This window comes from Lycium ferocissimum, chromosome 3, assembly GCF_029784015.1.
Source record: "Lycium ferocissimum isolate CSIRO_LF1 chromosome 3, AGI_CSIRO_Lferr_CH_V1, whole genome shotgun sequence".
NCBI lineage: Eukaryota > Viridiplantae > Streptophyta > Magnoliopsida > Solanales > Solanaceae > Lycium > Lycium ferocissimum.
Window position 1 is genome coordinate 10,375,767 of NC_081344.1, and position 12,214 is coordinate 10,387,980.

At 33.2% G+C, this 12,214-nt stretch overlaps 1 protein-coding gene and 1 long non-coding RNA gene across 2 annotated transcripts; both read right to left on the reverse strand.

Annotated features, from left to right (window-relative positions):
• Positions 1-653: 653 nt before the first annotated feature.
• On the reverse strand, positions 654-1,316 carry LOC132048681 (uncharacterized). The gene has a single exon (XM_059439379.1). It carries the CDS (start codon positions 1,314-1,316, stop codon positions 654-656), a length of 663 nt encoding a protein of 220 aa, XP_059295362.1.
• Positions 1,317-4,748: 3,432 nt separating this feature from the next.
• On the reverse strand, positions 4,749-6,662 carry LOC132050930 (uncharacterized). The gene is made up of 2 exons (XR_009413528.1): positions 6,461-6,662; positions 4,749-5,144 (listed from the first exon to the last, which is right to left on the reverse strand). It is a non-coding gene; the product is annotated as an uncharacterized LOC132050930 (long non-coding RNA).
• Positions 6,663-12,214: the final 5,552 nt, after the last annotated feature.

The window sequence follows — 12,214 nt, forward strand, 5'->3', positions numbered from 1 at the left end:
ATACTATCTATTACATACAGATATACATATATATACATATATATACATATATATAAGCATACAAATGATTTTATCATGCATTGCATTATGTGCCATTTCCAGATGTTCGATTTTCTTTTGCCTATATTAATGTCACATTTTATCTTAATTATGTTGTTTCCCTCCTGCCTTACATACTCAGTACTTTTATCCGTACTGACGTCCCATTGCACGGGACGCTGCATTTCGTGCTGCAGACTCTGACAGATTTATCGAGGAGCAACCCCAGTAGGACTCTCCAGATCCAGCGGTGTTAGCAAGTGCCACTACTCCGGGCTTGCTTTCTTTTGGGTACTTTCTGTTAGTTTAATATATGTATATAAGTATGCTCTTAGAGGCTCATGGACATTGTGGGATATGTAATTATTATGTGTGGCCTTGTCGGCCTTGTTTTGGCTTCTTGATATGTTTCTGATAGCCTTGTCGGCTTTATGATATACTTTATGTGTAGCGACCTTGCCGGTCACTTACGTACATGTGTGTTAATTATTAAGTATTTTTCTATGTTGCCTTTCCTTTCCGCGAGCAAATATTCTTTGAGTTCTGGCACGTGAAGTCCAAGTAACGGTTAAGTCAGGTGACTTCGGCCTACGGGTCGGAGCCTGTCATACTCCTCATCGGGGGTGTGACAAGACATCATTCAATCCCATAAGGAATTGAATGAGTCTCCCATCTTCAAGTGATTTCTGTAGTTTCTGTTTCCCTTCACAAATGCACAAACAACTACACTTGACATTTTCATTCAATGACTCAAGTTCATCCCACAGCCCTTTTAATTTAGTAAAGTATCCAGCAACATTAGATGTTCCTTGTACTAAACCACTTAGTTGCTTTTGTAGATGATAAAGTTTGGCCCCATTAGACTGGCCAAATCTGTGCTCCAAACTGACCCATAACTCTTTGGCAGTTCTTAAATAAATGACACTGTCTCCTATTTCCTTTGAAAGAGAGTTGAGCAACCAGGAGGTTACCATATCATTGCACCTGCTCCAAAGTTGATGGTCTGCAGAATCTGTTGAAGGAGCAACATCTGATCCTGAGATGAAACCCAGCTTGTTTTTAGCAGACAAGGCTATGAGAATTGTTCTCTTCCAACCTTGGTAACCCTTGCCATCAAAAGGGTTATTGACATGGGCCATTCCTGGAGAGTCGGAAGAGTGAAGAAAATAGGGGTGATAAGCATCTATGGTGCTTCTGTTGGTATTGATCTGGGCATTTCCTGTGTTTCCAGTGTGATTAGAAGAATCAGTGGTTTCAGTGTTTTGGGTATTTGCCATTGTGATGAATTGATCACAGTATCAGGGATTTAGCAGAGGAATTGTCGAACCTTGCTCTGATACCATAAAAGGATACTGTGTAGAGAATTTTCTTCTTGTGTATTCATTGAAATAGGAACATGTATATATACAATTGTATTCAGAAAAAATAAATAGAAAACTAATTATTCCTATACATTTTGTCTATCTCCTATTGGCTAGTACTATAACAGATTTCACTCTACTCATAGCTAGGAAGTTTCCTATATGTACAGCTATACTAAATCAATGGCCAAATTTATTTTGTCAACTTTCAATGGCTCTTATTGATTTAATTCCATTTCTCCTCTGTTGGGTTTTCTGGGCTGAATCTTGCTTCTGCCGCCCCTCTTATTTCGTTGGGCCCAATCTTTGCATTGTTTTGGTAAGCCCAAATTTTCTAGCTGTTGTTGTGAGCCCAACGAAGACAAGTCCATCTGATTATGACTTGACATTCCTCTTTTGGTCATAAAGTCTTCTTCCTCAAATCCTTCTTCAACTTTTGATGACAATCTCTTCAGTAATTTAAAAATACACCCAAGACCACCGTGAAAAATAGCTAAGAAACCTATCATGGATACACATAGCCATCTTTCTCCGCCATGAAAACTTCATAAAGAAAAACATAAAAATAGAGCAGCTCCATACCCAACTGATTCTCCCACCAAGCTCTATAGATGATGGGAATGGATTGCTTATGATTGAGCCAGAAATGGGTCGGATTTGTCCAGCTTTTACTTCCCTGCAATGGCCAAAGAGATAGGCATCTGGATACAAGCATATCTCTAAAGATCATTGCCAACATAATGATGGCTAAGTGGGGTAAAATATTAAAAATGGGCTAAAACAGGTAATTAGTTTTTCCTAATTATCATAGAGTGTAGAAATCCCAACTAAATTTTGAAAGATGAATATTTGAATTGTGGTCGTCCTTTTATATTAAACACCCATTTTAATTGATCGTATCGTAATCGTCAACGCATCCCAGATTGAAAAACAACTCGGAATAAACGAAGTGTGGTGACCCATTTATATTAAATCTGTTTTACTCTGGGTATAGGGAAAAAAGCACGTTGAGCCATTTGGGTTGACACAAATGGGTGTTTTATATAGCTCAATATGGTCTTGGTCCCACATTTTTTTTTTTTTACGATAAACTGTAAAATATTATTACCACCTACAAAACCGTTCCAATACAAACAAAGCCGAACAAATATCAAAACTAAAGAGCACCCACCTCTCCTACCACCTTCTAGGAAGGGTACAGGAGAAACAAGCCTCAAACCTAAGGACGGTCCCACAATTTTGTATAAGAAAATATTTAATATTTAAAGTGGATTTTCCGGTGACTTTTTCGGCATATATGACGTTTTAAATATAAATTAATACGTAGTTAAGTGATTTTGTTGATACAAAACAAAAACAAAAATGATTTTACCAGATAAATTCATTAAGTTGAGTTACCTTTTGAGATATTTACTTCGATTAGAGACGCATGTTATATTCTAAATTTATTGGCTAAAATTTAATTAACTAAAATAAACTCTAACCACGATTAGAATAATTAATTACTTTTGTATATTTGCTCCCAAAATATTTTTTACAATCCTACAACTTTAGTTGTACATTATATTCTCCCTGTATATATTCGAAAAAATGTTCTTACTTGCCATGAGTAAATTTTTGTCGTGCATCATCCTTTTTTTTTTTTCTTTTTTTTTTGGGCCCTTCTCTTCTACTTGCCTCAAGTAAACATTTCTTTTAGGGTGTGTTTGGTATGATGGAAAATGTTTTTTTAGAAAATGATTTCTTAGAAAATAAGTGATTTTCCTCCTTATTTAGTTGTATTTGGTTGGATGTGGAAAATATTTTTTTAGTGTTTGATTTGATGGAAATATCAATCCAACCCCTTAACGACACGCACCTTCAACCCCCCAACTCATAACCTCTCACCTCCTACTTCCCCCCCCCCCCCCCCCCCCCCACCTTCCCCTTTACCTCCACCCCGCATTTTGAAATAGATACTACTTTCACAAAGTGGTTATTTTTATAAGATAACCAATGTGTGCATACCTTTGCAAGTGACCTTTTTTCTAAGACAACAAAAAAATGACTACTTTGCACTTTGAAAGACAACCCAAAAAGTGACTATGTTTGTAAATTAACTAATTTTTTAAAAATGACACATAAAATGGTTATTTTCGTAATTTTTTGATAAGTGACATAAAATGACGATTTTTGCAAAAATGTATTTTTTGCAGAATGAGCGAAAATGCAAATTTGCAAAAATAGCAACCCTTTTATCATTTTTCAAAAGTAGTTTGGGTGGTGTAGTGGTGGTTTAAGGGGGTGGTGCATGGGGTGGGGAGTGGGGTCAGGGGTGGCGGGGTATGGGAAGGTCGACGGGTAGGGCTTGGGGGTGTTGGGTGGGTAGGGAGGAGTCTATAAACTTGTAAGGTTACTTGTGGAACTTGTTTCTCTACTTCCATTAGGGAAATCATTTTCCTCATTTTCAAGGAACTTGTTTTTTTTTAAAAAAATAAAAAATTTCAAGACATTTTGACCAACCAAACACAAGAAAATTAAAAAATATTTTTCTCCGTACCAAACACACTCTTAATCTTTGACGGCCGCGTCAATTCTTCTAGGAGTAAAATTTCATCCGCAAGCAGGCGGAGTATTTCACCTCTATAAAAAATTGTTTTTAGCCTAATTTGGATGCTTTGGAAAAGAATCCCAATGTTTAAAGACAGGTAGAATAAAATTGGATCCAACCTCCAAGATAAATAAATAAATTTGGATCCTCCTGGTTAAAATTTTTTTACTAGAATTTGTATTTTTTTTTTTTTCTGCAGTCGTGCATATACGGCATATATAATGTAGCAATCAGATACATGAATATTTGAACAATGTAAATGGTAATATAATTAAAAAAAAAAAAATTAAGTAGCTAGAATTGTGGGATTGCCACATATCTTGGGAGCAAATATATAAAGTATCTATTATCCTAATCATGATTAAAGCTTAACTTTAATTTACTATATCTCCACCATTGATTTAAAATTATAATATGTGTCTCTCATCCAAATAAGAGGTTGCGGAAAATGGAGAGGAGTTAAATCCAGTATTTTCTATGTTCGGCTAATCTAAGCTATCCGCAACGCCAGAGATCATTGTTTTTTTTTAAATTATTCCAGCAAACAATTACATCTTAATTAATCTTACATAAGAAAAAAAATGTACTGTAGTTGCTATTCGTTGCAAATAATAAGCGATTCTGCTCATGGCTCACGTATTTCATTCGTTTTATGGCTAAACCTCTCTATAACAGTTTGGATGTGAATATGCTAAATTGAGATGACTGGTTAATTAAGACAGGAAAAAAGAAGGCTATGTTTTGCGAAGTACATATGGTTGTAGCATGCAAATATGCTTCTAACTGGATTATATCTATCAAAAGAAACGCATAGGACAAGAAGAATAAAACAGTAAAAGCTTTTCTTATTTGGCTAATGCCTTGTTGCAAGTTCCATAGAAACAGGAAGTGAATTCCAATTATATATTTTTAAAGGAAAATCAAAGTACTAAACTTTTATTGTTCCTTTATATTTTCGGTCCATGAAATTTTAATTCTTCAATTTATGCTTTCAGTAGTTTCTGCAATTTGACCTTGAGGAGGCCGCTGATGCCCACAAAGACACAATGGAGCACTGCAGTAATAGACAGGGACTTTACATAAATCTGCACAATCTGCGTCTGAAGAGCAACAACACTCGGGAATGTCAACTGCTTCGGCCTTTGGCGAAACACCTGTAATATTAAACGTCATAATTTATTATTAACAATACACACACGCTCACTACTAAAAAAACTGCCAAAACCAAACCGACCCAAAAATCGACCTCACAGGCAGGTCGGTAAAACCTTGGTTGCTTTTTGAAAGCGACCTCAGGAGGTCGCAAAATACTGACCTCGTGAAGTAGGTTTTTCTTAAAAAAAAAAAATGAAAAAACCAATTATAAATGCACCATCCTGGAAATGAATTACCATCTTGACCATGGTAGGATACATCTCTACCACTAGATCAACCTTGTTGGTGTAAGACTTCCGTTTTTTAAAATTTAGCGCAAATGTTCTAATATACCTTTCAACTTTGCGATTTAAAATAAATATATCCCTTGTAAAGAAGTTGGTGCATACATACCCCTGTAGTTACAAAAATAGTGCAATTATACCCTTGTCGTTGTAGAATTTTAAAAAAAAATTATTTAGCTTATTTTTTTAATTAAAAAAATGTCACGTGGCTTAAAAGGAAAATAAGTCTACCCATTTAATTTTAGTAGACTTATCTTTTAAAATCCACATGATAATTTTTTTTTCCAGTGGATCGGGTCTGATTTATTTAAAAAAAATTCTGCATGACTTTGAAAAAATAAGTTTACCCATTTTTTAAAGCCATGTGCCATTTTGTTTAATTAAAAACAAGCTAAATATTTTTTTACAAAAATTTTGTCAGCGAAAAGGCTATATGCACAATTTGTGTAACAACAGGCGTATATATGCACCACTTTTTAACAAGGAGTATATCTGCTCTAAATCGCAAATTGAGGGGTATATTTCCACCTTTTCACTTTAATTTATTGTCTTCAAGAAAACATTCACGAAAAAGACCGACCTCCAAAGGTTGGTTTGTTTAGTTTTTTATTTCTTCAAAAAACCAACCTATTTTGCAAAAAAAAATAATAATAATAAAAATAAAACAGCGCTAGCGGAGGTGGATTTTTCAAAATAATTTTTTTAAAATATTTAAATCGACCTCGGGAGGTCAGCATTTCCCAAAATATGAAAAAAGATCCGTTTTAAAAGAAAACCAACCTCCGAAGGTCATCGGTCATCTTTTTAACTTTTCTGATTTTTAGAGCGAAAAAATTTAATCTCTGGTGATCGATTTTGTTAAAATCTATTTTTTCTAACCTATTTTTCGGTCGATTTTTTACTGCTTTTAGCAGCGGCCTTTACCTTAGTATACAAATAGCTAAATAAATTTCATATCCAAGCACAAGAAACTTTATAAAATGAACTTCGAAAAAAAAATACTGAAATTTCAAATCAAGTAAAAGACTTACAGAGTCCTATCATCATAAAGATGAGAAGAAAAGCCAACACTTTGGAAGTCATATCTTAATATTTGGTGTAATGCTCAATAAGCTACTTGAAAGTAATATTTGATGATGATGTTTATTTGCTTTGTGTCCTATTTATAGCCTAATTTAGCCAACAATTTAAGAAAAATAATATTTGTGAATCTTGTAACAGATTCTTCTCCCATTTATTGCTTCATTTATTTACTTTCCATGCCTAACTTTATTTTATTTACTTTCCATGTATATCTTCTTCTCTTTTATTTTATTATTTATTATTTGTTTTCATACCTGCCGTTGTTTTATTTACTTTCCACGTAGATACTCTTTCCTTCTTTCTTTATTTGCCAAATTTCCTATGAGCTTGTTTGGAAAGCCACCTGGTAATTGGAATTGGCGTAATTACTACTCTAGTAATTACACAGCCTAGTAATTATACAGTATTGTAATTATAACGATTTGTTTATTTGTCATAATGTAATTACAGAGTAATTACAAGCATGCTGTTTGGTTGCACATGTGTAATTACACATTTAGTTTAATTTAAAAATAAATTTAATTATAAAAAATTAAAATTAATATTTAAAAAATATGTGCATATACAAATGATATTAAATTAGTTATTTAATAATACATTGTTTCTTGAAAATATGTTAATTAATAATCATATATTTGTAACTAATATTGTAAAAAATAATTGATATATAATTTCAAATTAATACTATTTTAATTTTAATTGATTATAAAACTTAAAAAAGCATACCTTTTTTTGTGAGAAAATTATGGGATTGAATGTTTGACAAAAAAAGAATATTTATAAATATAATGCCATAGCATTATTCAAAAGTTTGACAATAGTTCTATCAACTGTAAAAGAAAAATATACAGCATGCAATGTGAAATAACAAGTCAATAGTACTAAATCAAATATTTTTAAAATAAAAAATATAACCTAAATTCAAAATCCAAAAGATTTTTTTTTAACATAATACTCTTATGTCAAATTCCAACGTTACATAAGTAAATACTCCTATAATTCAAAAGAAAGGGAAAATATAAGTCTATAACCTCATTCACAATGAAATTCTACTTTAATAACGTTACTCATTATATGCTAAGTTTGTTAATGACTCATTCTTTCTAATATTAAGAGATATAGTTTCAAAAATTAGAATATTAACACGGTTATGCTAAATGAATAAAATAAAAAAAATTCGAACAATTACATGAAACCACAAGAAGTAAAGGTTGGGAATGAGAAGAAAGGAAATGAAATATAAATACTATAAAAAAATAAAATAATTAAAAAGTAAAAAATAAAAAAGAAATTAAATAATAGAAATAAAAAATAAATTAAAAAGGAAAAGAAATTAAATTTTAAAAAAAAAAAACTAAAAAGTAACCCTGTAATTACAGGATGTAATTACACTTAATTCTTAGCACCCCCCCCCCCCCCCCCCCCCCCCCCAGAAATTGAAGAGTGGAATTACACCCTCTCAATTACACCCAATGCCCACCCAACTGTATAATTACCTGGTCAAACAAACAGGCCAAACTGTGTAATTACACCCAATTCCAATTACCTACGTGGATTTCCAAACAGACGCTATGTGTTTCTATGGGGTAAAAATTAAAGACAGCTCCGTAATATTTTCTATTTTCACCGGTTACTCTTAAAATTCAGTAAGACTAAAATGATCATTTTCTTAATAAATTAAGGACTATTTTGATTACATGATGATATATACTTCTTCCGTTTCAATTTATGTAAACCTATTTTTTTATTAATTCGTGTAGAAAAGAATGGTCTTTTTCTATATTTGGAACAATTGACCTTTATGTGATGATTTATAACCACACAATATATGTGACTCATTTAACCCCACAAGTTTTAAAGTCTTCTCTTCTTTTTAAAATTTTATGCCCAGTTAAATAGGTTCACATAAATTGAAAGAGAGGAAATAGATCGCGTAATATTTACAAATAAGTAAAGTAATTTTTTTTTCATAAGCACCGTGTAAACAACGTGTGAAGGGCTAACGGGGGGCTTGGATTGACTTATTTCAAGTGGTTATTGGGTTTTAAGCTCTTTTCTTTTTTTGTGATGTTTGGATAAGATAAAAAATATTATATTTTTAAACATTTACTTTTAGACCAAAAAATATTTAAAAAGCCAAAAGTCAAAAATTTGAATATTCCAAAGGGAATTTTACACTGTATGCCAATTATGGCAAAATATTTACCCGTTTTAGCCCATCTTTTTTAAATTACCCGCCATAGCCATTTTTTTCCTCTTCAGCTTTTTACTAGTCTTATACATTATTATACACTTTTATACAAGGTTTATACATTGTCTATATTATATGTATAAAGTTATATATTGCTGTATAATATTGTATACTAGTCTTATACATTTTTATAAACTTTTATACAAGGTGTATACATTGTCTACAGTAGGTGTATAAAGTTATATATTATTGTATAAAGGTGAATATTCAAGTTGTGTCATGAAATATTGGGTTGTAAGTTTGTAATTTAAAAATGGGCTATGAATATGTAATTTTGACCCATAAATTATTTATAACTGAAATTTTCCCTATTCCAAACTCATCCGATCCAAACGCCCTCAAAACTTTTTTCTCTATACACCAGTTTTCCTTTTTTCTAATTTACCTACTCTTTCGAAGCTTCAGTAAACTGATCTGCTTATATATATACTTGTTGCTAAATTAGGGTTTAATCAAGGGATAATTAAGCTCTGTGTCTACTTGAAAAGAATATTTACCTGGCTTAGCTCAGTTTTTTCCTTAATTACCCGGTTTAGCCGAGTGTTCTCTTTAACCTCTCTTATGCAATATCATACACTTATGTATATAAAAGGTCAGGTAAATAATATTTACCCCGTTGAGCCCAGTTTTCCTTTAATTACCCGATTTAGTCCAGTTTTTTCTTAAACACTTCTTATACACTTTTAAACAAGGTGCACATATTATTTACCGTAAATGTATAATGTTGTATACCGTGTGTATAAGCACTGTTGCAAGAAAAATAAGTTGGTTATGCAAATGTAAACTGAAAATATGTCTATGTAGGTGTAATATATTATGTTGGGTTGTATATTTTTGTAAAAATCTCATTTAATCAATGATATAGGTTACGTCTGGTGACACTTTGTACAAATCAGCAAAGAGATTTGAGATTTGAACTTATCTCCGGAGCTGTTGAAGTAGAGATAAGTTTGAGCGTCCCAGCAAAATTCAGGAAATTAGTTTGCCTATAACTCTTAGCAATTAGATTCTTGTACCGTGGCGTTCGAATCAATTTTTTTTTCCTGATCAAAAAAATGATTTCGTATGCCACCGTTCAAGAATCTAATTGGTTCTGGTAAAACTACTTGCTTTGTGCTTGGGATGTTGAGTCGGATTGATCCAAAGCTAGCTGCCTCTCAAGCTCTCTGTATTTGTCCAACCAGAGAATTGGCTATTCAGGTCCGATGTAAATGCTAGTACTACCTTTGTTTTGTTCTTAATTTTTGTTTTCTGAATAATGGTGGTGTAATGGTGTGCATATTGTGTTGCAGTGTGGAATTTAAGCTAAAATCTAGCTGAAAACTGACCTAAGCTAAGCTATACTAAGAGAGCTAAAAGATGATTTTCATTGATAAACTCTATTGTTGATTTCTTACTGCTATTGTTGGCTGCTGTTTGTTTGCTTGTTAGAGGCTGCTGTTTGTTTGCTCGTTAGAGGCTGCTTGCTGGCCTTATTTGGATGGCCTTTGTGACTGCTTGCTTGCTGGCCTTATTTGGATGAAGTTTGCACTCTAGTGGTTATATGGTGGAGGCATTTTAAAACATCTTATCAAAAATCCTAAATATGTTAGGAGGCAGCAGCAGCACACTCGTCTCTATGGCCCTTGCAAATGGTAAGGGAAACCATGGACTCTGCATTGCAGCAGCAGTAATTCTCAATGAGGCCCCTACCCAAAAAACCTAACTGAACCGAACTAATTAGTTTGGTGTTCGGTACACACTTCTAAAAAATCGAAAACCATTAACCAAACCGAAGATAACCGAAGAATCGAACGCCTACCCCTAGCTAACATTTAGAAAATGCTAAAAGCTATTACAATCTGTCTACAGGTTAATTTGGTGGTTAATTATGATCTCCCTGTGAGACATGAGAGTCCATCAGAGCCAGATCATGAGGTATACTTGCATCGGATTGGTAGAGCAGGGCGTTTTGGCCGCAAAGGTAATATGTTGCCCCCTTTTTATGCATACTTCCCTGCTGGTTTCAGTCTCACTCTGCTTATCTCTCACATATGTTTTGTTATTATGACAAAATGCTATTACAAAGTATTTATTATCAGCTAAAGAGAGCTGCATAGCGTCCGTCATAAAATAGTGCATGTAAAGTGTTTGGTGCATTTCTCGAGCATTAAAAACTACAAATGATATATAAGAAGATGAAGAAATGAACGAAATAGACTTGAACATAATTACCATATCAATAATTACCTTTGGATGTATATTTAGCCTGAAAGTTCTGAGAACTTTGGTCTTGAAAAAGGGAATTTAGTCTTAAGAATTAATTGAACCGTTGTAATCATTTTAGGAGCTGACCACGATGAGATCCCCTTGAGAACACAAAGATACGTGGGGAAAAAAGCACTTCAAAATATTATCAGCAAAAGAGAGCTGCATAGCGTCCGTCATAAAATAGTGCATGTAAAGTGTTTGGTGCATTTCTCGAGCATTAAAAACTACAAATGATATATAAGAAGATGAAGAAATGAACGAAATAGACTTGAACATAATTACCATATCAATAATTACCTTTGGATGTATATTTAGCCTGAAAGTTCTGAGAACTTTGGTCTTGAAAAAGGGAATTTAGTCTTAAGAATTAATTGAACCGTTGTAATCATTTTAGGAGCTGACCACGATGAGATCCCCTTGAGAACACAAAGATACGTGGGGAAAAAAGCACTTCAAAATATTATTCTGAAAATTTTTAGGCTGCTTTTGTTAGTATGAAAATTCTCTAGGTTTCAAATTAAAAAGACTCATCTTGTATGTACGCGCGAAGAAAACCAATGGCGACGTGAAGACAAGTATTTAATCTCTAACAACATATTCTTCTTTTTGTCTTTTCTGTTTGAGAATAAAAGTATGTTCGCTAATAGTTCTAGAATTGTCCGTTTAAAATTCTAGTGCTTAACATTAGTAGGATTGTAGAATAAGACAAATCAGTGACACCCTCCATAACTGACAAGAACTGCAAAAGTCTTAGTAACAAGCAAAATAAATGCTGGACTTGCAGGTGTATAAATTGGTGCAAGCGTACAGTATGGTGTTTGCCAGGTGACACGAGTGCAGCACTGATTCCTTGTAATTGAAGATTATCGGCTATCCATGAAATAAAGAACCTTCTTAACGGGATGAACTGCAATAGATCGACATTGCAAAATTAATGGTTATGGTGTCTCCTGGAACTGAAAGACTAAACTTTAGCATCTGTAAGGGAGTCTCAGTCACTTATTATTTAAAAATAGAGAGACCATTTGACAAGATAGCAACCTAGTATTTTTCTTGTTTCATTAGGGGATGAGGAACAAAATGGATGATTCAATGCCCAAACCCCGCCTAATTGTTAACCGTATGACTTGATATGTATTTGTTCCCTGTAGGAAAATAAATCAAGAGAGGACAGATAAGATGGTGGCTTAAGTATTGACTG

Bases quoted from the DNA above. Each gene is read 5' to 3' on its own strand.
- LOC132048681 (XM_059439379.1), bottom strand. From the start codon at position 1,316: ATGGCAAATACCCAAAACACTGAAACCACTGATTCTTCTAATCACACT.